Here is a 26,655-nt window from a genome sequence, read left to right as displayed (position 1 = left end):
GAGCTGAACCAGCTGGAAAACTGTGCTTTTTCCCTGGGTTGTTTTCCACCTGGAAAATTTTACAGCCTACTTTACTTGAAGAACACAGAAATGCTTGTGTGGAGCACAGGGCTGAGCTGGATGCTCTCCAGGCAGCAGCGCTAATTCTGACTGCAGCCATGGCCTTTGGCTCCCTTGTCTTGTATGTGAGGGGTGGTGAGGGGTGTTTGATAGTGCTGGGATTGGCAGTGCCACCTCTTGCTGCTGGACACCACGTGTCCTCTCCTTCAGGAGTCCAAAGAAAAATTAAGCTGGGCAAAGGGCAACTGACAAACTTTGCAGGGATTTATGTTTTTTCCTTTCTTTCTTTCTGGAGAGGCTTCCAAAGTTCAACTGTGAAGCATAATTTTGTGACAGGAATATAAATCCCCTTTCCTTATGGCTGCTTCTCCCTATTAACCATCCACCATCCCTGTCCTGGACAGCAAACTCAACACCAGGCTTTGTACCATGTGTCTCTTTTGCAGCTGCAAGCAGAAAGCTTGGAGATCCTTTGATCATCTCTGACATCAAGAAGGGGAGTGTAGCACACAGGTGAGTGCAGGATTTTCCATCTGTCAAGCCCGCTGCAAAATGGCCTTCCACGATAGTCAGAATGTCTACTAGAGAAGTTGAATGGAGCCCAGGCAGCAGCACTTGGGTTTGGATATTTCCAGAATCCAAGGAGATCTCAGCACTAGAGGTTTTTCTTAGACCACAGTAGGGTTTGCAATAAAAACTATCTGTATTGAAGCCAATAGAGTTGAGCTAATGGAGAGGGTGACCAGGGCACTGTTTTAGATGTCTGCTGAGTCTCTAGGAGATGGATGTTTAGCATTTAAGAGCATGTGGTAAAGGGCTTCATATATCCCAGTAGGTGCTATGGCTCATCAGGTAGTTTGCCATGTTTCAGCTCCTGCTTTGGTGAACAGATTGAGTGAATTGTGGGCACTGGTGGAGAACTGTGCAAATTACTCAGCATTTATTGACTTCCCCTCTGATCCCAGCACCTCATAGCAAGACGTTCAGAGGAATGTAGGGTGGCTGTGTGGCTTATTTCTAAGAGTGCTCCCACAGGAGTTTCCGTAAGGGGTAGAATATCTGTCAGTTAAACATCAGGCATTTTCAGGGTTGTATGTTACCCAGGATATTTATCTAATTTTCCTGGGTGGTTCTGTGTGGATACATGCTCTGCATAAACTTCCTCTCTTTAAAATTACAGATGTCCCAGACTCAGCTCATGGTTGTTTTCCAGAAAAGATCAAGGACAGTAAAAAGTTAATATTTTCATTTCCAGTCCAGTGGGATCTGAAAGGCAAATACAAATGTACTCTTAGTTTTCTTTTCCTCTCCATGTAGAACTGGCACCTTGGAGCCGGGAGACAAGCTGTTAGCCATTGATAACATCCGACTCGACAATTGCTCAATGGAAGATGCTGTGCAGATTTTAAGGCAGTGTGAAGACCTGGTCAAATTGAAGATTAGGAAGGATGAAGATAACTCTGGTACAGAAATCCTGATGCAAACTGGTGCTTGTCCACTGTAATGACATTTCCCAATAGGTAGTGCAAACTAACAAAGATAAGGGCTGCTGCTGTCCGGTCACCACTTTCCAATTGATTATAGTCTATTTTTGTTATTCTGCCCTTAAGTGATGTCTGGAAGGTTAAAGTCCTATTTGGTATAAGTGTCACTGAAGACTTCTGGCTGTCGTTTCTAGATGCTGCAATTCTTTCCTATGACTACTTTTATTTGGGAAATGAAAATAATTCCTGTTTTTTCTTTCAGATGAGCAGGAGACAACTGGTGCAATTATCTACACAGTGGAGCTGAAGCGATACGGAGGCCCTTTGGGAATAACCATCTCCGGGACAGAGGAGCCTTTTGATCCTATTGTCATTTCTGGCTTGACTAAACGAGGGCTGGCAGAGAGGTGAGGTTTGAGGGCAGAGCAGCTGAATTGATTTGAGAAGGGGTCTTGATCCATGCTAAGTTTCCTCTGCTGTCATAAACTCTTCTTTGGTGTCTTAGTCTGCTAAGAAGGAAAGGTGGTCTGAAGGTATTTATACTGAATAAATGTAGGAGCAGATTTGCCTTCAAACACTGGGGAGGTTACTGTGTGCCTGGGTCTGATATATGTGGATGTGTGGGATTTAAAGGATGAGGACATTCCTGAGAGTATAAGGTGGAACTGAGTCATACACTCTATCTTAATTAATCTTTCTATATGGGAGCTGTGACTTGTAAATAGATCATTTCAGCAGCCCTGACTCATGCTTCTCTAAGGGTCTCTTACTTTGTGCTGCCTGACAGGCAGGACAGCAACAAAAAAAAACCCTGAAAAAACCAGTGTAAAGTGCAAGACCTTGGGGATGTTTGACAGCAAATCTGGCCTTTGTTTTTTTCTTGTTTCAAGACCACTCTCCCCCTTAGCTGGAATGTGAAACAGCTTTGTGTCATTTTCTGCATTGGGTTCCCAGAGCTCTCAGCACACTGCTGTGCATTTCCATTGCTTCCCTTTGGTGCAGAATGCAGGTCTGTGTCTCCTAGGAAGGAAGGGTATGGACTTAGTCATTAGTGGTTCTTCTCTTTGGGGATTTTATATCACTGCCTGCTACTGTAGGAACTGGTCTTTTTCCTTATAAAATAATAGCCACAGAATATCCAAGGCTTTACTATATAGCACTTCTGTACTGTACCTGCAACCCAGCATGAGAGACGTTAAGAACAGCCAGATCAAACGCTGTCAGGTGTCAGAAGACAGTCTTGTACCTTTGTTGATCTCAGTTCCCTTTGCAATTCCATGGCTGTTCCTCCTTTGAACTCGGATGCACATCGGTGACTGCTACGTCCAGAAGTGTAGTGCAGGCAAGTGCTGCAGTACTACTGAATTTTCATCAGGAGCGAGCAGGCAGTGAGGAATGAAAAGCCTTGTGAGAGGAGTGATGGAGCCGTTCAGCACGTTCACTGTGGCAGAGTAGCAGATAACCCCGCTGGGGATAGAGCAGCACAGGGATGTCTCTGGGTAACCTTGGCTCCCTGTGGGGAAGGTGAGGAGCACTGGGATGAATGCTGCATGCAGGAAAGGAGCATTTTTTCTCCTGTGAGTGAGAGAAGGGGGTGACTTGACCTTGTCAAGGGAAGAAGGGTGCTCCTAGTGTTATTCTAAATTGTCCCTTTCCTGACGTCTCTACCTTTATCTGTGCCACAGATGCCCTTACCCAGGCTCAGATTGAAGGATGGGGATTTAAATCCAAATCCATGCTCTTGCTGGAGCACAGGACAGGGTTTGGCAGCACTGACATGGGGTGGGCGTGATCTCAGTGTTTGATAACAGGAATCCATGGGCTGTTCTCTGAAGAGGCACAAGTGAAAGTCTGCACTGCATCTTGGGCTGCTGGCAGTGGGGGAGGCAAGGTGTCCTCTAGGATCTGTCACACATCTGTCTGTAGGTGACAGGCTGCCTAAGTCAAAAAGGCTTCAGAGTCAGATGACTTAGGTTTTCTCTTGACCTTGAACATTGTTTTCCTCATGTCTGATCTTATAGAAAATTACAGAAGTAGCTCAGGTGGTTAGATTGGTGTTGAGCTGTGTCTCTCTCCCATGTTACTGTCTATGTCCCCTCCTTGAGTGCTGCAGATGGCTTAAACCTGTGCCATAGGACTTGTGCTTTCCTTCTTCTCGACCAAGGGGGTGTGCCTGAACAATATTGTTCAATTCTGGTTGAGGCGTAATGGTTCTCCAAGAGCAATTTTTGGCTATTGCTGACATTTCAAAGTGCCAGAACAGCCTCCTTTAGTGCCACCTGCTCAATTAGATAGGGGTGGCTGTAGGGGAGTTGGGTTCAGGAGTATCCAGCCTCAAGCCATGTTGGCAGGGAGGAACAGGGACACTGACCCTGCCCATTTGCCAAGTTAATCCCTACCATATGCATGCAGCCACCTCTTCCCCAGTGCTTGCTGGGAAGTGCTTGCAGTTCCTTTTACACCCTTCCTTTTAGCTGTCACTCAATTCTGTTCTTGCATGTCCCTTCTGAGCAAGAAGAGACATGCAGCCCATGGCTCCTTGGGCTGCTTTGTGTCCGAGGTGAATTAAGGACTGTTGATAGTAACAGAGAGGCACGAGGGTCACTAGCTGGAAACTGCTTTCTCTGTCAGTCCTGCTCAGCTTCTATCTGCCTCACAGGGAGGGACTGAGAAGATTGGACTTTGGTTTGCTTTCTCCCCCTTGAAGAAAAATACCTGGCTGAATGTGACCTTTCTCTTTCCTTTTTTTGCATTTTTCCTTGCTGAGCGACTTTCACAGTTACTGCAGAGCCATTGTGTTGTTCAGGGCTGGGTGGTTGGGCTGGTGTCTTGGATGGATGTGTCCCCTTGCTGGGTTCAGGGATACAGCAGGAAGCCCTTGAATGCTGAAGCACTGCAGTGAGAAAAGGATCAACTATAAACTGCTAGCAGTTTAGCTTGATTTTTTTGACTACAATAGATTAAACTTTTAAGACAAATATTCCAGTCCCAGTTCGATCTGTAATTTGTTTGAACGCACAAATGTTTCCCTGACAGCTTTTCCAGGGTGATTTGGATGGGACAAGACGGACATCTAGTGGCTGGTGGGACCACCACGGCACTGCTGAGTACCTCAGCAGCAGCAGAAGCTGCAGCCTGATCAGTCCTGCCTCTGCAGCCTGAGCAGTCCTGCCTCTGCAGCCTGAGCAGTCCTGCCTGCTGCTTGGCTGCTTTTCCCGATTTAGTGTTCTTATAGTGGATGTTTCACAGCAGTGTGTCTATAGAACTTTGATGTTCTGGGGAAAGCCAAGCAGCTGTTTTGCTGCATTGATACATTAAATTCCAGTTCTGCAGAAGCTGCAGTCCAGTTTGGAGATGCAACCTGAGGGAGACAAGTTGCCATGGACAAAAAAAGGTGTTGCAATCCTGATTTTCATCTCCTGGCTCCATCACAGAGGTTTCTGATAGCAAAACCTCCCACAGTACTGGAGGAGGAGGTGGTTGCTGCTCTCATGTGCTGGCATTTGGGAGCTGGAATGTGAGTTTGGGAAGCTCAGTCCAACCAGTGGCCATCATGAGCTCCAGCCTTGGCAGTGGCTGTGGCAATGGACACATCCTGCCCTGCCTATTCTTCCCAGAGCTTCACTGGGAAGAGGTAAAGTGAGCCTCTGCCTGTGAGCAGACAGAGGGGAAGGATGGAGAAGGGGAAGAATTGCCAGGACTTGTTAGTTTGCTCGTGCCTGTTGCTGAAGCCTGAGGATTTATCCAGGTGAGAGCAATAGCCAGTGCTGGAACTGGCCAAGCAGTAAAACACAACCTCTTCTTGAGCTGGTGGGGAAAGTCATAGGAATGTAGCTGAGTAGGGTGAGCTTTAAGCATATCATTAACTGCAGCTGGTTCAGCTCATGCTTGCACACACATGAGCAAATTTTGTTGAGCTTTTTTTGTTTGTTTGTTTGGTTTTTTCCACTAGGTCTCTAGGTTTGTCTGATAATTTCTTTCTGTCAGAGTGAACATGTCCTTCAGTTCCATTTTTGATGTTTGTGTTGGACTCCACATACTGAAAATGCTTTTGCTTTAACCCTGTTGCTTTGAAGTGTTTTGTCTCTAAGCTGGTCTGCAGACCCAGTTCCTGAAGGGCCTGGGATTTGAGGAGTTAATGTGTTCCCATGTGTATGGAATTTGGGGGGGACCCAGACCCCTGATGTGTGGTGAAGAGGAAGCCATGGGTATAGACTGTACCAAGAGGGAACAAAGACATAAAATGCTGAGAGTTAATTGCCTCAAGTGACAGCCGAGTGTCCTGTCTTCCAGAGGAATTGCTTCTCTGGAATTTCTGACAGTGCCTTTTCCCTCCAGAACCGGAGCCATCCACATTGGGGACCGGATCTTAGCGATCAACAACGTGAGCCTCAAGGGCAAACCGCTGAGCGAGGCCATTCACCTGCTGCAGATGGCGGGAGAGACCGTCACCCTCAAGATCAAGAAGCAGACAGAGAGTGAGTTGAGGAGCTGGGGTGGGGAGGGGGAAGGGTCACCCCAGTAGGGACGCTGGGCCATGGAGCAGGCACTGCTGGAGGGTTCTGTCATGCTATGGAAGGTGAGATGAGGCAGTGTGGTCATGGACACTGTAGGAAAACATGTGTTTCTTGAACTTCAGACTCACAGGTGAAAAAAAGGCAACCCAAAGCCTCTCTGTGGTGATGGTAAGAGATGAAACAGCAGCTTTAATGGCAATGGTAATTTTTAATTCAGATTGTCACCTTCTACTATTGTTGCCGTTCCCTGTCGGTTGGTGTTTCACACAGAAGTGAAGAAGTTACTTTTAGAAGTATAAGAATGTGGGATTTTTTAAAAATAGACCTTGCTAGATGAGCAAGGAGACTCTGAGTTGGTAGAATTAATGAATTCCACCCCACACCCCATCTTTAATTCAACTTTTTGAAAACAATTGAAAATAAATCTGTTACACCTTTTTTCCTGGCTTGGGGTTCTAAGATCATCTTTCAAAGTATCTAACTTCATTCTAGAGATCCCCTTCTGGTTTCCCTGCCAAGCTCCCTGTGTCTTTGAAGCTGTTGACATATGAAATACATGTGACAGTATAAAAAAGCATGCTTAGTTCTGGCAGATCACTGTTTTTTGGGGACAGAAAGGTAATTGGAAAAAAAAAGAGGGATCCTGCAGACTTTTCTCCCCAGTTGCATGACCACAGCCAAACAGAGGCTTTTTCTTTACATTCAAAAAGTACCAGGTGCATCCTGACTTCATTCCAGTCTCTCCCACCCCCAGGGTGTTTTTTTTTTTTTTTTTGTTTTTTTGTTTTTTTGTTTTTTTGTTTGTTTGTTTGTTTGTTTGTTTGTTTTTTGTGCAGTGCTTCTGCAGTCTGTAGATTTGGCTGGACTTATCCAGCCAGTGGCCCACAGTGCTGTGGCAGTTAGAAATTTTTTTCCAAGCAAGCATGGCCCTTGGGATGCCTGTCCTACATCTGAAAAAGTGGCATCACTCTTAAACATAGAACTTCTATAGACCTCAAAGCAGTTTACAGATGTGTGGCAATGGATCTGTGTTACAAATGGATGAAGACTGGGCAGGGAGAAGGGATGTGGCAAATAGAGGTAGAACTGGGGAATTGATTCCTCTTCAAGAAGGCCCAGTCTCTTCCCCTTAGCCAAATGTCTTGGTCTTTGGTCTGAAATGCTCTTTTTTTCTCCCTGCTGACACTTAGCATTGTCACAGCCACTTTGGTGAAATAATTGACATGCAAGTGCCTGTTGGAGACTCATTAATCATTCTGAGAATGAAGCAGGTGTAATTGAAATTTCAAGGTAATCTTGAGTTAATCATGGTGAGCAATCTTCTGAAGGCTCGAAAAATAGGGACTTTCAGGACACTGGGCTTTGTTTGGTAAAATGATCTGTCCTCATTGACAAATGCAGACTTTCAGAGGGCTTTTTATCCCTCAGGTCAGACATCTAGGGTGTGGATGGCTAACAAGATATCTAGTCAACAAGGACTTTAAAATATTCAACACAAAGAAGTGCTTGTGCTGATAAATCATTCTTTGCATAGCTTTTGCCTGAAAGGAAATTTGATATAATGATAATAAGGGCCTGTTAGCCCTAAATAATGGGCTAAATATAACTAAAATAATGAAAAGGAAAGTCTGAGCTTTATCATTCACATTGAGTTCCCATTTTCTCATCACTGATCAGGGGAAATTCAGCCTCAAAATACCACACACAGGAATTCCACTGTTGTCACATGCATGGGAGACTCTGGAGAGATGGTGATTAGCTTTGAGTTCTTATGAGGTTCTACAGTCATGGAAGAGGGCTATAATTTCAGCAGTGGTGGTTGTCATTGGAGTATAATTAAAACATCTGTTTGTAGCCAAGTTTGCAGCCAGCACCTGCCCTGGTGCTGCTTTGAGTATAAAGGAGGCCCTCTGAGACCAGAGAAGCTACAGGGTTCCCAACATTTCTCTGGGCAGGGCTGTTTGGAGGAAGTTTCCAAAGGCAAAAGAAGATGTGCTTGTGAATTGATTTAGGTCCCAACTCTCTCATATGTGGTAATCCTCAAATCCCCATGGCTGCTCCTTGTATTCCATGTGCTAAAAACTCAGACATTTTTTCTTGATTCAGCTTGAGATAAGAGTAATGCATTAAATCCTTTCAGCTTCATTGCACATGCCTTTCTCAGCTACTTTTGAAGAGCTAAAGAGCTACTTTAAAGACTTACAGTACCTGGGCTTGCTCCTGTGTCAGCATAAGCTTTTCCCTGAGGTTTGCTCTTCGTGCCTGCTAAAGCAGGATGTTCTGGTTGCAGAATCCTACCCCAAGAAGTCGGGGAGCATAAACGAAGTAAGCGACCCTGAAGATGAGCTGACAGACTCCCAGAAAACTAGCAAGCTGTCTGAGATGTACTCCACCACAATTCCAAGTGTGGACAATACTGTGGAGTCCTGGGATGGCTCTGCAATTGATGCTGGGTATGGAAGCCAAGGTAAGCCAGGGCTGTGTTTTCTTAGGTGTTTCTGCTCTGTCTGGGTCTTGTCTCTGAATATGAGCCAAAGCCTGTGGCCTGACCACATTTGTATGGCCTTTTGCTTCCAGCAAAGAACAAAATGTATTTTAGAATGCACTCATGTGGTACTTTGAGTTGGTGTATCTGTTTAGGCTTTTATTGGCACATTTGTCCTGGCTTATTTGGCACCATATTGTTCTCATCATTTTGAAAAACCATTACAACACTTTATAATTGGCATAATCAGAGTCAATATTCACTGGCTGTATGTTTTTTACAGAATGTTTGGTCCATAGCTCACTTTTATTTCTCCAGAGAGGCTTTGTAGGACATAATAATCCCCTTCAGGATATTTTAAAATCCACAAGAATATCTTGTGACTGGAAGCACTTGCTTAACAAAATAATTAAGGTAATACTACAAGAAAGTATCTCTAACTCTCTAGTGAGTGATCAGATGAACACATGTCTTCCAGGTCAGGTTTATTCAGCTGTCACTTCTAGCAGATGTGGAACTGGAATGGAGGATACTATAGTCAAGGGAATATATTTTTACTTGGAGAAAAGCACTGGAAAACAGTTATAACAGTTCAGATTTAGTGATGTAAGCTAGCATTAGCCCGTGTTGAAACAAAACCAAAATCCTGAATCAATGCTGCAACAGGAAACTGTTGTGGAAACACTCCTGTCCAGAACAGAATGTGAAAACAGGGAGGTTTGCTGCAGGGTGCTGCTGCAAAGTGTGTGTGCTGTGCTCACTGCACTCAGGCCAAGTTCAAGGGACAGCACTGCCCAGGTGTTTCTTTCCCCATCCTTGTGTCTTCCTTCAGTCTCTATTCGTCTAAAGTCTTAATTTGGGAGCACAGTTGGGACTGGAGGCTTCATTAAGGAGGAATCCCCTGGCCTTCATAATGCTGCAATCCTTCTCCATCTAATTGAATGTTAACACAAGTTGGACACTGGGAAGTGATTGCTTTGCCGGTAAATTGAGAACAAGTAATTGAGCACAGCGCCCCAGGGAGCCGGGCTGGTGCCAAGTTGCCCAAGATCCACACACTGCAACTTTGCTTCAGGGGCTCTCTTGTCTTCCCTGGTAATTGCATTTGGCTGCATGGTAGTGCAGTGGTGCTGGCTGGGAAAGGGGGTGCGGGAAGGTAGGGAGAAGGGTACAATACAGAGGGTTCCCCATGGGATGGGCACAGAGGGCAGGGTGCAGGGAAATGTGGGAATCAAAGAGTCTGGAGACAGGGATTACACCCCAAATGGAGAACTGTAGATCAGGATCTGCAGCTTTGTAGGCTTTTAGGTTCATCCACAGCAGTAGGAGATGGCTCAAGAAGGGATTTTGGCAGGGAAGTTGTGCTGGGCCTGGTGGGAACGTGCCACCAGGTGGCTCTGAATCCCAGGGATCCAGCCCTTCTCTCTGGAAGGAGGAGGTGAGTCTGTAATGATGCCAAGTGTCCGCTCTGGATACATGCCTCTGTGCCTGGCCCAGACCTGCTGCCCACCTGCTGCAAGGAGCTGCATCCAGGGCCTTTGTCCTGCTCTGGCAGGCAGTGAGTGCTTCCTGCTGCTGTAAGATGTTGGCAAAGCAATTTTCCTGGGGCTTTCTCCAGAGGAGTCTAACCTTTAAAAACACACAGAGGAAACAATCAGTTAAGTGAAATAACAGGCCTTGGCATTTTCAGAGAAAGTGTTGGCATTGTGTTTGGGTATTTCCAGTGCTCTTTGCTGTTTAGTACATCAAGTCTCCCTTAATTCCCTGTTTCCCCATTACTTCTTCCTCTTTGCTTGGCACAGCGTGTGATGGGAGCGTATGGTGTTTCTTGGAAAGGCTCTGAGGACTTCTCTGAAACACTGAATGGGCAGTAGGAGGTGGGCAGGGGACTCAGGAGATTTATTTCTACTGCAGATGGCACTGACACTGCTGAGGAATGGTCTGTTTTGGACGTTTTCTGTTTAGGCAACTTCTCATGAGACTTGGGGATCTCATGACTTGGTAGTGATGAATTTTCATCTCTGGAGTAAGAGACTGCAGTATGGAAAAGTTCATGGGGGCAGATGTAGTGAAACTTGTTGGATTTCATACTAACAGTTTGTATTGATCTCCTGTCAAATGTGATACAGATGAGCCTCCTGTGCTCTCAGGCCAGCAGAGTTTTTCATCCTGTTCCTTGCCTCTCACACACACATCTCTGAAGCAACTTCCAGTACTTGCACCAGCTGATCCCAAAAGCATGGGAATTCTGAGAGAACTAACTGGCAGCTCTTAGGATCAGAGCTGACTATTCCTCATTACCACTGCTGAGGGAAGCTTTCCAGGACCTTCCCTTTGAAGAACTTGTATTTAAAGGTGACTGATTGAGCAACATATTTCTGCTGGGGTCAGTGTGGAAACAGGAGCTGTTAACCACAGCTGGAACTGACTGGAGGCAGGATCTGCATCTGTGGGTACGTGTACTCCCAGGTCTGTGGATCCCAGACCTACACCATCAAACTACTGAGAAACAGGGGAAAAAAGGAGAAATGGGACATCCCATGTCAGCATCCTGAGAAGCTGCTTTGGTTAAAGCCAGAAGAGATTGGAAGAACTGCTTTTGGATGACTGAGATGGAAAGTGTACAATCCATGTGACCTCACATTTGGGACCTAGGGAAGGAGGCTCTCCTGGCTCTGAGTGTCCTACTCCATTTGGGGTTTCTGACCAGGTATTGCCCTCTCTCTTCTCCCACTCCTTCTTGCCTTCCCTAGGTACCTACATACCACAGGCTGCTGGCATGGCCCTCCATCCACATGAGTGGAGACACAGCAGGCAAAAGAGCAGCACCCCTCCTGCAGACCCCAGGAAAAGCTACCCCTACATGGATGGAAGCTTCAGTGAAGATGACTGGGACAAGCCCAGCAGGTACGGAGAGGTGGGAGGAGGCAGGGAGGTGTTTGGAAGTATGGGTGACACTGCACAGGCACAGGGATAAGGGGAGCATGGGAATATGATGGAGGGGTCAGTAATGTCCTCTCCAACAACCAGCTGTGTTGGGCCACCTCCACATTGCCAGGTTACCCTGAGTTTAGCTCTAACACCTCTGCCATGGCCAGGTGACATTTGTGACTGGAGTTAGGGTGGTCTCAGCTGCATGGACCACAGGTCCCTACCATGTTTCTGAGTCCTGCCATGTAAAGGCTGCATTATTTTTGTAGTTTAAGTGAAATAAATACAGTCAGGGCTGTCCCTGTATCTGTTGGTCAGCCTTTTTAGAGTAAGGATGCAGCTTCACAACAGCGCAGTGTCACAAAGCAAAAGAGGCCAACCAAACTCATGGAGGACCAGTGTGAGGTTGCATATCCATGTTAAAATCTACCAAAACTGTGGCTGGATTCTCTCTCCATCACACTTTGGCCCTTTCAACACCTCAAAAAAAGCTACACTGAGTGAACATGGTCAAGTTAATTCCCCAGCTCAGCCAGCATGGGGAAAATGCTGTAACACCTCCTGAGGCCAGGGAGGCGGCTGCAGCTGCCCTGTGCTTTGGGTGAAAATCCTGCTGGATCTGCCTTAGCCAGAGACTGCCCCTCACTGAGCCACACATAATGGAAAAAGCCCCATTGCTTCAAAACTTCCCCTCCCCTCGACATCCTCCAGAGTCCCCATAGTTGTGTGTGTCGTGTTGTTACTGTCGGTTCTTTTTTCTCCTATTTTTTTTCCTTAACTTTTGTTTGTCCAAACAAAACCCTTAGAACATCTCATGGCCATTTCCACCTATTTAAAGATGATCAAGCTGGCAGGAAGGCTGGCAGTGCTGGAGACTTTGTTCTTGTTTTGCCTCTCAGCAAGAGCCAGCTCACAGAGGTCACTGATCCCTTGTGGCCCTCCCGGCAAGGCTGCTGGCAGCTGAAGTTGGCAAATCTGAGCCCTCAAAACCCCCGTGTCCCTAATGAGGACTCCGAGCCCTGATGTCAAAGTGCAAGTGAGATGGTTCATGCTCTCTTTATTAGAGAGAAAAACAAACCCTGACAGCCTTTAGCCTGGAAGAACCTGCTGACCCAGTGATGTGGGAGCCCGTTCTGATTCATCTGTGTCCTGGATGTCTTTGTGTATTGCTTCTCTGAGAGGCAAGACACTGGTAACTAGAAGGGACATTTGCCTCTTTGGGAACCTGGGAGCAGAGGAAGGAAATGAGTAAGGGGAAAAAAATCAAAAATTCCTTTTTGGGGGAAATATTGGTTTGTTTTTATAAAGTCTTGCTGGGTGTTTATTTGACCTTTCTGCCTGGCGTAAAGGCTACTGTCCTTCAAAAGCTGATGAAAGATAGGGGGTGAATTTAAAATACAATATGCCATGTCATGTACTGCTCTCTTCAGGAAGTCTATGATCCCACAAGGAGCAAAAGGGTGTGTGAGTGAGTTTCTGCCTGATACAGACTCCCATTTAAACCAGTGGATCAAAGGGAAAGTGTGTGCTAAAGACTTTGCAGTTGTTAAACATCTGGAAAAACACCAAAGGGTCATTATATATTTAATGGAGGCCAAGCTCTCTGTGACATGTACTCAAGTGAAATGTTTTGACTTTGCTGAGTGGCTTTGGTGGATGAGTGTCCCTTCCTGTCTGTGAAGCTGAAGACCATTAAACCATGCAAGATGCTACCATATGGAGCAGAGCTGGAGCATCATCCATGCAGCTCCTTATAAGATATGTATAAGATCCATTAGGGCTGCTCTAATATCACTGTCCCCTTGGGGCTCCTGCCATGACACATTAGTGAGCTTATCATGATCTTGATTTACCACCACAGAGAGTTTCCTTCAAGAGGCTCTTGTTAAACAGAACACTGATGGTCTGAGTTTTGCAGTCCTGTGTTCAGTAAGTGGTGTCCAGCATCACCTGCTTTTTTGTTCAGAGGATTTCACCATGTTTAATTGCTGTTTGATTTAGAGGTATGAGAATTGACCCTGGCTTATGGTCAGAGAGAAGAAGTGCTGAATCTGCCAAGGTGGGGAATTGCAGAGCCCCCAGCACATGGTATTCACATTGATGTATGTTTGTACCAGCTTGAGAGAGGTTCTCTCTAACCTTACTCTCTGTTGTAGACAGAACTGGTGGCAAAATTAACACAGCTGTAAGTGCCAAGACTGCTATACAGAAAAAAAAAAAAAAAAAAAAAAAAGAAAAAAAAAAAAAAGAGAGACTTCCTGAAAGTAACAGCTCAGTTCCCTGGCCATCCCAAAGCAAATGAAACTCGGTTTGTATGGGTTGTACATGACACTGTTGATACTGCTGGCTGTAGTGTGCATTTGCTTGTCCAGCCCAGGGCAGTCATTTTTATATACATCTTTGCATTATTTACTCTCATAGATACCTAATGTATTTATCATTTTCTCACCATGTCTGTTACCCTCTGTGTTTTTCTCTCTCTTCTCAGGTGTTCTGTGTCTCAGATCTGAGCTCTATCCCATCAGCCTTTGTACTAACAGTCTCTGAGGCTCCTGGTTTACCCATAATGCATCCTTTTTTCTTTCACTTCTCTATTTCACCAAAAAGTCTTCCTAAACCTACAATCTTCCTACAGGCACTTTTTAATTTACCCTTTGAACTTTGACATTACTACACCAACTTAATGCTTCCTTTGAAGGACACTTGCCCCGTTAGTAAATGCATGGAGGTCTCGTATGTGGACTCTTGTTTGAAAAGTTCATATTGTTTGCTTTTGTATATGAAGACTCTTCAAGTCTGCTTTTACTGGTGAGACACTTGCTGTAGCCTTGCAGCTTTCACCCCGCTGCAGAAGAGTGCTGACAATATTTGGTTCCTACGTTACAACAGATACCCCAACCGCCAAAATGGCCTTGAGACCACTCATGAGGACAATTTTTGGCGTGTTTTTGGAGAAGCTTTGGAGGATTTGGAAACATGCGGCCAATCTGAACTTTTGAGGGAGATTGAGGTAAATCACTTTCTGAATTTGCTGCTGACCTGACTGTTTTGCTCTTTCCATAAGTGTTAGACTGTTTTCCCAGATGTTACTTGCCCTGAGTTGCCGGTGGTGTGAAGAAGGGTTTGGGTTTAATTCCTGTCGGCTTTGTGCTAATGGGTAACTCTGCCTCATTAGACAGATGCTTATGTGGGCTCTTTCCCTGAGCCCATGTCTTGCCTGCCAGGAACTCCACGCCCTTTTCATGGGCTGTTGCTGGCCAGTAATCTTCACATGACTGTTGGCAACCCTTCCTTGTTCAGTGGTAAACCCTGTGCTTGGAAAGATATTGTCTGTCCAAAGCACTTGAAGGCCAAGCAAAAAGAGCCCCACAGACCTCCATTGGGACTGAAGCCTTGGCTTGCTCCAAGGCACACGTATCTTGCATTCAGCTGTCACTCTGCCGGAAACTGTTTCAGTGAAATAGGTAATTGGAGGCTTTTCAGCCAGCCTTCCCCATGGAAAAATCTGAGAAAGTAATTGCTTCCTGCAGAAATAAAGGTGTTTCCTCTCTTCACAAACCACTTTCTCTTTTCTTTATCCAAAATGCTTTGGAGGTCATGGTATTGTGTCCGGTTATAGGATGAGGAGCCTGGATTTCTAAGTCATGGGATGCAAATGAAGGGCCCCCTTGAGACTGTGAGCAGCAGGAAGCAAACCTGCCTGGCAGGATGGGGCCTGTGCTGCTCCCTTCCCTAGTTCAGCTCCCGCAGCCTGAATGAAGGAGGAGGACCCCATAAGACCATCTCTCCCTGCGTCCTCCAGGTGCAGAGGACTAGGGAGAATTCTCAAGGTCATGTTCTCTGTTGCTTCCAGTGGGACTGGTTTTATGTGCAGTTGTATATTGCTGAGGCTTCAGAGAAAAAAAGGTAACTTCTGACTAATTGAAGGTCGAAGAGGAAAGGCCTGTTTTGGTTTGTATTGTGACAAGGAACTTGCTAATTGTCCTTTCCTCCTTGATCCTTGGCAACTGTAAGTGGAGGAGGAAATCTCAATTAAATTTATTGTGCCGAAGCATGGAATGCTGTTTTTATTATCTTAACTGCTTAAGAAAGTGCTGACTTGAAAAAACCCCACAACATACTCAAAATCCCAAATCCACAGCCCTTCCAGACTGTAACTTTTTCCCTTGATCACTTATTTCCTGAATCTGAATGTGTTTAGAAACGAGTTCAGGCAGCTGTTCTCAACCTTTCTGAACAGTTGTTGACTGTTTAAGAGAAAGTATCTCTCTAAAATGGTGCATAAATATTTCTTTTCTGCTGGTATCTACATGCAAAAGAAGGGATTTGTCAGACTCTTTTGTTTTCCAGGGATCTGTGGTGCAGTTGCTGTTTTATGATGCTTGGAGCTTTGACAGTTACAGAAGTGTTTTTAAACATGTAAACGAATCTTACTGAAAGCTGAGCACTTCCAGGGTTTCTGTGTATTAAGCACGTTTCTAGAATATTTTGAAAGTTTTGGGGACAGAAGGGAAGTGCTCTGTTTTTTGCAGGAATCTGTTGGGTTCAACTCCCCTTTTATTGAATCCAAAATATTACTGATCCATTCCAACGTCTCCATGTGCTCAGCCTTTGTGAGGTGTGCTGTGGGATGTGCAGTGCTCACTGAGGCCTTTACTGTATTGCAGCTTTTTTTAGCTCCAACACTCACCCTCCTGTGTGTTTATGACAGTCGGAAATTTGTTTGCATTTTTAAAAAAAATTAGCCCTTTCATACTTTGCTTTCAAATAAGAAGAGTCATGCAAGGTGACCCATGATAGCCTAGAAACAGGTTCACACACAGTTGGAATCCACTTCCAGACTATGAGTAGGGGAAGAAACAGGCTTTTTCCAGTAAAGTGTGTGTCTCTGCTTTGCTATGGGTGTAGCCAGTGGGAAAAATAATGCAGAGCAGCCACAGGCTGGAGAAATCCGGAATTGCCCTTTTTGCTGCTTACACTAAACCTGAAGCTTATGGAAAAATTTTAGGAAATTGCTTATGATGCTACAAGGAGAGTTTAAATGCCATGAAGATGGAGAAGGAGTCCAATGCTGTTGGGTCCTGATTAGTTGTGGTATTTGCAGCCTTTGGGGGAGGTCAGTGGCATGATATGCACAGACCTTTCTGTTCTCCCTGGCTCTGCAGTGCTGGTGCTGGAACAGCACAGCACAATGTCCTGGGGGCTGAGGCTACCCAAGGGCAATGACCAAATGTACCCTGGTTGGCTGTGCTGTTGTTTGTTAGTCTGCCTTTCAAATATGTGGTAAGTCAGTGTCCTTCCACGTAGCAGGTATTTGAGTTTTGCCCAAACTTGAGCTAATCAAGTCATGTGTGAAGACCTGAAAAATGCAAAGCTGAAAGGTTTTCTGTACTTTATCCAACCCTTTTGGGAATAACGTGGGTAGTGCTGGCATTTTCCTACTGTCACCATAATTCACTTTATTTGCCTTTGTTCCAACTTGGAGCAAAGAGCTGGAGGGTCTTGATTAGAGATTTAGTTGGATGATATTTCCCCTGTGCACAGGAGCAATTGCTCTTTGACTTACCACATTTAGTGTTGAAGAATTTTGCTCTCTGCTCCCTACCATTCCTATAATTTCTTCTACCTTTTATATTTATTGGGACTGCAGACTCCTTGAACTTGAACTTTGAAATTACAGGTTTCATTATGCTGTTTAAATGGACTCCATGACCTGGAGCCAGCTGAGGTTCCACAGACTGGATTCTTGACTCCTTCGTTAGCTTTGATCAACATAATCTCATTAGTGAAAACCATTGCCAAATGGAGCCAAATCAACTTAGGGGCATCTTTTAATGGATGCTATCAAGGATGACCAGGCTTAAATACTACTTAATTTCATGTTTTTAACTAAGTTTTGCTCAGTGAACGCTCCGATTCACTGACAGATAAAATCCTAATTTTTGTGCTGAATTGGCCTCAGTGGAGTCCAGGGCATTGACTCCCCTGGGCCATTGCCAGCACTGTGTGATGCTAGAGAGGAGCTGCAGCCTGCAGAGGTAGGCTGGAGAACCAGGCAGGCACTGGTTCCTCTGGGAGCTCCCTGAGAATGGTACATTCATCCTCCTTGACTATCAAGATGGTTCATGCACAAGATGAGGCCTGCCTGGCCCTGTTTGTGTAGAAAAGGTCATGGAAAAATACGGGAGTGCTTCACAAATACTTCCTTCTGAGATTAGGCCACCTGTTGAGGTGGGTGGAGAGCCTGAAGTGGCTCAGCCACAGGCCTGGAAACAGGCTCCTGAGGTCTGGGAATGGCTCTTACAGCCAGCAGGAAGAGCTTCTTGGTGCTTTCTTTCTGATTAATGAGGGCAGTGGTGAGGTTGTGTTGTCTGTGGCGCTTTAGTGGCCGCGAGGTCCATCACTTCCTGCTGCTGACTCCCGATGATGACATTGTGCCCTCGCCCTGCAGGCGTCCATCATGACAGGGAGCGTGCACAATCTGGGCCTGGAGGGCAGCAAGCTGCTCCTGGACTCTGTCAACCCCTCGGGAATGAGCCCACTGAGGAAAGCCAACTCCAGCTGCACCGACGGACAGACCGAGGGCAGCAGCTCCCCTGCCAAGAAGAACGAGAGGAACCTGGACATGAAGAAAATCGAGAAGGAGATGCAGGAAATCATGTCCCCAACCCCCCTTGAGTTTCACAAGGTTTGTGTCGCCACGAGTGGCACTGCACTACCTCAGTGGTTAAAGCTGTAGAACCTTTGCAACCTTGTAAGAAATCTGCTTTGCTCAGAGAGACCCCCAGAAACTGGTCCTTGTTAAAGCTGGCCCTCATAAAGGTATGCAGCAAAGGTTTCCAGAAGGTCATATTAAGATGAAGGAGCCCCTTCAGAAGAGTAATGAGATTTAGCTGCCACCATTCAGCAGGGTTCAAACCTGGGCTTTGCTATTTCTCTTTATATATAAGATTTCCAGGTCCTTGTGTTTTGGAGTTTGTTAATTGGAGCTGCAGATAAAAGTGAGAGAGCTCAAAGTATGACCCCCTGGAGACCCATCAGCTCTTTTCCTGTGGTACACTCCATTCAGTAGGCCACTTCTCAAATAAAAAAATGACTAATTCCCTCTGCTTCCACTCCACCATGGGATACTGGTTTGATTTCAGCATCCAGCTGAATGTAGCCAGTTTAACCATTGTGCAAGGCAATGGTAATTAAGGAAAGTAATTAACTGTAGAAGCTGCTGATGTAGAATGCAAGCAGGGAAGGGAGCTGGAGAGGTTTCAAAAATTTGATTGCCTTTTTCTTTCTTAATATGACTTCAGAACGAAACCTGCAGTTATGCTATCTGGAAAAAACAACTTTTTCATGTTTGATCTGCTTTTGCTCTTCAGGGCATGGCAAATGTGTCTTTAAATAAAACTCCTTGGTACCTGGAGGAGGAGAGCTGTGTAATTAGGCATATTATAGGGTTATTCTTCATTCTGCTGGAGCATCTGGTGTTGCCTGTTGTTTGGAAATGAGGTTGAGGCCAGGTGGGATGCTCCTGTGTGTCATCCTGAGCATTGTCCTTCCCCAGGACCACAGATCCATGAGGCTTGCCCAGCCAGGAGCACAGTCATGGACTTTGGGCTGTGGTAGAGATTCACTCCCAGCTCATGGAAGGCAAGGGGAGATTTTGGTAGTGTTGGGGAATCAGTTGTCCCTGGTTCCCAGTGTTATCTATCCCATGGCAAGACACACTTCCAGCAGTGCTCTCCTCATTTAGACAAGGCCAAAGCATGATGTGCCAAAGGGAAGGATGATGAAATTGCCCATTTCTTGTACTCAGAGCATCAGCACTTTCTGATACGAATTTTCTGAAAATAACTTGTGAATAATATGGAGAATTTTAGATGTTCCTGCTGAGTGATGTATTAAAAATGAGCTGTCTTCACATTTGACTCGGAACATTAAAAATTCCCAGTAAACAAGTTGATTTTTCGTGTGCTGGTCTGGCACACACAGAGGACACACAGCATAGCCTGGGCCAGGGAAGGTGATGCTCCATTAAAAACACTTGTCTGCTGTTCTTTCGATGAAACATGAGTGCTCTCTGTATTACACTGCTTGTGTTTAGAGCGAGGGACTGTCATGGGGTTGATTTTATGCCAGTCACCAAAGCAATTCTGTGATGATGGTGTCAGGTAAATAAGGTTCAGTCAGTCTGTGTCATCTGCCCAGGCTAAGAAAAACCTGCCCAGGAGACCCAGAGCAGAATTGCTGTAGGTCTGCACACATTACTCATGCTGCTCCCATCCTGGCAACCCTGTACATCTCCTCCTTACTCTGCTGCTTCTTCTCTTTCTGCCTCTCCAGATGACACTCCACAAAGACCCGGAGAGCGAAGACTTTGGATTCAGTTTGTCGGATGGCCTGTTAGAAAAAGGTGTCTATGTAAATATGGTCCGGCCGGATGGGCCAGCAGATCAGTGTGGCCTCAAGCCATATGACAGAGTGCTTCAGGTAATAAATGCAAAATGCAGTTCTGGAGGCTGGGACGGAGTGAATGAGTGGCTGAGAGGAAGAGAGAAGTGATACCCATCCATGGCAGCACTAACTTTAATGAAAGGTAATAGTTAGCCAACTAGGTGAGCTTTTAGCCACCAACTCTCAATGGGACCTGTGTTTTATAATAAGAAATCATTAGGTAGTACCTTCAGGTGGTACTCCTAGGTTACACTGGTCCAAGGGCACAGCCTGTTCCGGCACTGGCCTTCTTGAGCTTGGACAGCTCAAAACAAGCAAAAAGCCGTGTTGCTTCCTTTCCTCACCCTCAGTACTATTTCTGGTTTTTGGATGAATCAGACTGTATTGAACAATATGTGTTCCTGTGAAGCCCCTTGTGGAATTAAGTGATGTTCATGAAGTTCTGTGCATGCCTTTGACAACTAGAAGAGTTTTCTAGGAAACACATCCTTCAAGCAAGGTATTTTTTATGGATATTTTTCTTTGAAAAATGCTTCATCTGAAATAGCTGATGGAGAAACAGAATAAAAACTCTGGTCAAAGCACAGTCTGTAATAAATGTGCCCTGGGCATTTTGGACTACCAGAGGGACAGAAAAAGCCTGGTGAATTTGGGAAATCGGAGAGAAGCTGTGTGTGGATGAAAAACAACTATTTTAGCTTTGAGGCAACTCAAGCAGCAACTGAAGGAAGTGCAACCTCTGTGGAAAAATTGCCACCATTTGGAAATGCAGATATTGTGACCATATTTGGAAACACTCAGATGTTTAGTTTTACTAATTTCTAGGCGGGGGTTCTTAGCAGTCGGATTAGAGCCAATACTTTATGTACATCAGGTAACTGGAGGACTGGCAGCACTGTGGGGAACCTTGTTTAAGCTTGTTATGGTCTCTAGCCAGTTGGCTGCTATACAATTATTCCTTCTCAGCTTCAAATAAAAGATGGTGCAAGAATGAACAAGAAGCTAATTAGGCTCTGGGCTGCCTTTCTGTACAGTGTTGGATGTGTTGCTTTTTGCGAGTGCCAAGTGCTCTGGGAGGTGTGCCCAAAATCCTAAACACAGCAGCATGGAGACTTTGGACACCCTTTTTCCACATGCTGTGCTGCACAGCTCACACCTATGGGCACACAAGGTGACTGCCATCGCACTGACAAGTGGAGTTGGGAATGAGGGATTGCAGATGTGCTATAGGTGATTCCTCTCAAGAAGTGCAGAGATGAATTGCTGAGGATGCTGCACAGTGCTGCTGATTGTGGACATGATGATGTGCCCAAAAGCCAGCAAAACGCCTCGTCCCTGCTGTCACAGACCTCCTCCTCTTGGCTGCATGAATTAGCTGGAGCATGGCATTGCCTTAGTGGCACTTCTGCACTGGGGCTGCCTGGCTGGCACAGAGCAGGGGCAGAGCAAGATCATGGTTTATCTCTCCTTGTCCATGAGTGGGCTAGAAATTGTCCCTGTGCTGTAAGGAGCAGTACTGGGGTCACTGTGCTGACACTGGCTAGGGTGGGGGAGACACTGCTGCTTTCACAGACCCAGCACTGTGGGCATGCATTAATCCTGAGAAGGGGCTTGGGATGGAAGGGTTGTATGGAGCCAAATATTCAGCCCTTACTCAAAGAGGGAAGCAACACCTGGCTCCAGGGCTTATGTTCACTCCAAAGACATATGGGACATTCCTTTTCCCCTTCTGCACTTCCCATCCCTGTGCCATTTGCCAGCCTGCCTGTCCCAGTGCTGTCATGGCACCAAGCCCAGGTGTTCTGGTAGCTGTAGGCAAGAGAGCTGGGGTGGTTTCTCCAGATGACCTAGCCTAGAAATGTGCTTGAAGGTCTGCAAGAATGAGCAGTAACTGCTTTCACTGTTGAATCCTATGGAGCTATGAATATGCAGCTGCTTCCTAAGCCCACATGAAATGCATCCAGACTCCTGTGAAATGAAGGATATAAATGGGGAGAGGGGAAGCAGAAACTGTTGGTATAGTCTGGGTTTACCTCTGGCTGAGCTGGAAAATGGTTGCCAGAAGCCTCAGGCCTTTATTTGTTTTCTATGTGCTAAATACTTGGCACCACAAATTTAAGGCCAGTAAAAGCCATTATGGCAAAAAAAATAATGGAAAACGGCAACATTTTTTCTACAGGCTTGAACAGGAGAACTGGTTTTGAGCCCTGCAGTATTTAATACTTGTAAAACTGTCCCAGGCACTGAGGGTCAGGGTTCATGCCTGGTCCAGACTTTTTTCCCCCTTCCTCTATCAGTTACTGCATCATTCCTCAGCTAAGCATGGAGGCTTGTTCTGAAGGGGTGCTTCTCCTCTTCTCCATTGTGAACCTGGAATCAGGGACCCCCAAGAATTGCGTATTTTTTCCAGCTGGGGTTTAGCACTAATCTTGCATTTGCTGACTAACAAACATGATCTTTCTGTTGTTCCTCCCCATGGCATGTCCTAAATCCATCCCGGCAGGTAAACCGCGTCCGAACAAGAGACTTTGACTGCTGTCTGGCCGTTCCCTTGATTTCAGAGGCTGGAGATAAGCTGGACCTGGTGATTAGCCGGAACCCCTTGGCCCTGTCTGCCAACGCTCCCTCGGAGGGGATCAGAGAGCTCCCAGCGCAGGGGCCCCGCAGCGCTGAGCTCAAGGCGAGTGTCCAGACGCTCTGAGCAGCAGGAGCAGAGTAGATGATGCCTCTGCTGAGCTCTTGTGGTATTTGGGGTGTTTTTCCTGATTTTTTTGCACTGGTATTTGTAAATGCTCTGTGTACCATAACCTGCAAGTGGGAAGATGGGTCTTCAGTGAGTCTGTAGACCCCCAAATATTGCTGGAAAGGTCAGAGCTGGGTGTGCATCTGGGGCTGTGGCAGTGATGGCAGTGGGACAAACTGCCGATGGGAGGAAGGAGCATCCACAGCTATCCCCCATGGCAGGGCATCCCCCTGTGCTCCTGCCATTGAGTGTGCAGGGTCCTGCCTCAGACATACTCCTCACCCTGAAAGGCCTTGGCCATCCTACAAACACACATGGTGCTATTATGTTCTTTGTTTGCTCAGTTAATCACATACAGCAGGACTGAAATGCCTTCCCTTTTTTGTTGTGCCCATCCTTTCATCACTCCTGGCAAATCAATTTCTGCAGCCCCTTGCAGTCCCGGTGCAGGGCTGTGGAGAGAGCCAGTTAAAAGATACTTCAAAATGTGCTTGAGAGTGGCTAAATGCAATTCTTGTGCAAAAATTGATGTTTGCAGCTATCTCCTGCCAGCCCTATACACACTCCCCCCTAGGTCTGACTCACCCTACCGTGGGATTAGGCACCTTGTGTGGCTGATTCCCACGAGCAGTGTTGTTACCTGTGCTCAGCAGTGACTACAGAGTACAGGCCATACCCAAGGCTAAAGGCCTTGAGTACCTGCCTGAATCCCCCTTGTTTGTCGGAGCTTTATGGAGATGTCTTGCTTGCAAACCTGGCCTGTGCCTGGAAGTAAATAGCAGAATAGCAAAATTCCCAGGGCTGCCCCTGATGTTTTGGATCAAGGAAACCTTGCTGTCTCCCCTGAGGCAGGGGCATGACAAGCCCTTGCTCGGGTGGGTGTTGTATCCTGTGTCCTTGTGGGTTGGGTGGCGTGTGCCCCTTTGCCTGTTGCTGGCCTCCCTCCCTTGAGTCCCCGGCCCCGTGGGCAGAGGGGCTGCGTGTTTGCATTGCCTGCCCTCTTTCCCATATTAGCACTTTATGATGATGTTCGTGTCCTGGTGGCAGCGTGGGCCGGCCTGGCTTTCCCCAGGAAGGGCTGGGCCGTGGAGCTGAAGAACTCACGCAGTCAGAGCTCACCCAGCGCACTCCAGGGCAGCTCCAGAGCCCCCATTCCCTGCCTGCCCTTCCCGTTCCCCCCCCATCCTGCACGCCACTGGAGGACTTGGGTGGGTGTACAGCACGTGTGTGTTGCTTTGCTGAGCCAGGACTTGTCCCTGCACTGTCTGTCCCTGCCAGCCCCCTGTGACAGCACAGCGTATCCTGGGAGTATCCTAGGAGTATCCTGGGTGTATCCTGGGTGTATCCTGGGTTTTTCTTCCAGGCACGCCCTGTCCAGCTCTTTGTCGTTGTAGCCATTTTCTCTTTGAGTATGCAATATCCCATACCATTGCTGCCACAGCTAGATAACGTGCCATAATTGATACTGTGGAGCATTGACCGTGCAGCCGAAAGTGTTTTTATATGCAATATTCTGAGCAGGGGAAGTTCACTGGGGCTTCTCATAGGTTTTTAATGAAGACTTTTATTAAAGGCTTTAAAAAAAAAACAAAAAAAAAAAAGGAGGAAGAAAAACTTGGTCCTTGTATCCCTTCCTATGCATTTTGAATGATATGAAGATGAAATGCATTACTTAAATGTGTATTTTTATCCATATATTAGAGTGTATTCCTTGTAAAGTATTTTTATATGCTAATTTTCTTATGTATCTATGAAAGCACAATATTTAAAAGTACAGCATTTCAAAGACTATTTTACTCCTGTTTTGGACCTATTTGTAAATCTCTGTATTTAAATGGGATTGGAATGACTTTGACTTTTTTTAAAATTAAATAAAAGCAAAATGAAATGCGTTTGTTTGGGTTTGTGTTGCTTTCTGCTGGAGGATAATAGTGAGGCAACGCTTTGCTTCCAGCAACATTTTAACTTGCCAGGGGACCCTGTTTGTAAGACACCTTGGAGGACAAGGGGGAAGTTGCACAGAGGGTTTTGCTGGGAGGCCACTGTTTGTAGGGCTACCACTGTAGGGCTGGGGTTGACTCTTGCCATTCACCATAAGCAGCAGCACTTGGGTTGCTGCCGTCCCTGAGCCCATGGAGGCAATTTCACTGTAGCTGTTAACAGGAAAAGTTGGAGATGTGTTCGGGCATATGGTTCCAGCACTGCTTGCAGCTTTTCCACACTGGGAATCTTGGCTTAAAGCTGGGCTGCTCCATGACAAAACACTGACGCAGCAGAGCATGTGGCAGCCGTGACGTGGCAGCATTTGCAAAGCTGTGGCTAATCCCTGGGGATGGATTAGAAAAATTCTGGAGAATGATGTGCTGGCAGGAGATGTCCCATCTGGTGCTCAGAACCCTGCAGCTCCAGCGGGGTGCCTTGGGGATCTGTACCGTGGTAGCCAAATTACCCCACCTCTGAAACCAGACATCCCAAGAAATGACTGCCATGAACCCAGAACAGAGTTCTTGTATCCATGCATTGAGAATTTCTTCCCTATGCTCCCAGTGTGGGCAGCACAGGCTGGAATGCTCCCTGGATAAGGCCATAGGGAATCTCTGCTCACCAGCACAGAGAGGGCGAGCTGAGTTTTGCAACCCTTCTTGGCCAAGTGGGTAATGCAGGAATTTTCAGAGACTGAGCAGGGTACAGGAATGCTCCTGGTTAGACTGGGGAAATCATTGCCACATAAACAACCCTTATCTGTCATCTCTGACTGCTCTCCTGGGGTGAGGACTTCAGAACAGGGCCCTGCACTGAGGCCTTGCCAAAACCAACTGGGTCTGTAGGAGGCTGAATGAAGGCCTATGAAATATGAGCATTGGGGCTCACGGTGTGTCCAGGGCTTCCTTGTGCATCCCAGGTAAAAGGTTAGGACAGAGCTGTTCCCCAGGATGTGCCTCAGTGGGCAGCACATCCCCCTGCTGATGTCCCATGTCACCTCTCACCCCATGGGCTGTGGCTGTTGGCAGCAGCTGCAGCCCTGGGCAGGTGATGGTCACCAGGGCAGGCAGTTGAAACCCTTCAGCAGCAGCTTGTGGCACTTAGTGGCGTTTTAAATTTCCTGTTTATTTATTTGATTTTTAACCTGAGACGCACTGCATTTGCTGTCTGTGCTCTTATGAGGCTGCTTAGCCCAGCCATTGCAGGCTCTGCTGGTGAGAGGAGAAACCCCTGACTAAAGTCCTCCATCACACCCAGCAAAATAACCAACCAAGCCAAAAAAACCCCAACTAAAGACAGCTGTGGGACTGATCCTGGGCATGGGGTGCTGGACGCTCAGCAGTGATACTCAGATGTTTTATTTTTACAAGGAGTAGCCACCTTCATGTTGGTTTTTCCTTTCCCTGCCTCAAATCAGGACTTCAGAAATGGACACTCTGGTTTAACCTCCATCTATTTGACTGAAGATGCTGTCAGCAAGCTTGAAATAACCAGTCTCATACACCAGAAAATAAATATTGGGGTGGGTTTTTTCCTTTCTTTTTCTTCTTATTGGGCTTTTCTGACATATCTGAACTCTCACAGTAGTGGTGCCATGGGCACTAGCTGGTGAGAAAGGGCTTTCTTTTGCATTACTTGGTTTTTTTTTTTTATCATTTTGTTTTTTAACTCTTTGATGTGTTTTGTTGTGCTTTTTCTTACCCCATCAATTTTGCTCCTTATTAACTTGCATCCCATGAATTTTTGCACTTGTACCATTATGACTCTCTCCCCATCCCACTGAATGAGGGGGTGAGTGAGTGGCTGTGTCTGGGGCTGTGCTGCCAATCAGGGTGAAACCATGGCAGGTGTGAAGTTAGATAGTGATTACACATATTTTATATATATAGTATTTTATAAGGGTAAAAAACCCCCGCACCAACAACCCCAAAATAGGTAACAGGTTTAAAGGAAATACTGAGCTACTCAAAAGACCAAAAAAAAAAAAACAACCATCCAAGAGCA

The 26,655-nt window shown here is 46.2% G+C and overlaps 1 protein-coding gene across 1 annotated transcript in view; it reads left to right on the top strand.

Annotated features, from left to right (window-relative positions):
- GRIP2 (glutamate receptor interacting protein 2) overlaps positions 1-24,502 on the top strand; it is a gene marked incomplete at its 5' end in the record, with an annotated part of 259,354 nt that extends 234,852 nt beyond the window's left edge. The window contains 10 exons of the mRNA XM_083869213.1: positions 507-573; positions 1,378-1,523; positions 1,807-1,951; positions 5,883-6,022; positions 8,352-8,528; positions 11,300-11,453; positions 14,367-14,487; positions 17,929-18,165; positions 19,815-19,961; positions 22,429-24,502. Coding sequence (XP_083725339.1) covers positions 507-573; positions 1,378-1,523; positions 1,807-1,951; positions 5,883-6,022; positions 8,352-8,528; positions 11,300-11,453; positions 14,367-14,487; positions 17,929-18,165; positions 19,815-19,961; positions 22,429-22,626 — 1,532 coding nt within the window. The 3' untranslated portion in view covers positions 22,627-24,502. The remainder of the gene's footprint in view (positions 1-506; positions 574-1,377; positions 1,524-1,806; positions 1,952-5,882; positions 6,023-8,351; positions 8,529-11,299; positions 11,454-14,366; positions 14,488-17,928; positions 18,166-19,814; positions 19,962-22,428) is intronic.
- Between the last annotated feature and the right edge of the window lie 2,153 nt (positions 24,503-26,655).

This window comes from Zosterops lateralis (genome assembly GCF_965231275.1).
Source record: "Zosterops lateralis genome assembly, chromosome: 11".
NCBI classification, from domain to species: Eukaryota; Metazoa; Chordata; class Aves; order Passeriformes; family Zosteropidae; genus Zosterops; species Zosterops lateralis.
The sequence above is the reverse complement of the archived record's forward strand: the minus strand, read 5'-3'. Positions and strand labels throughout refer to the sequence as shown.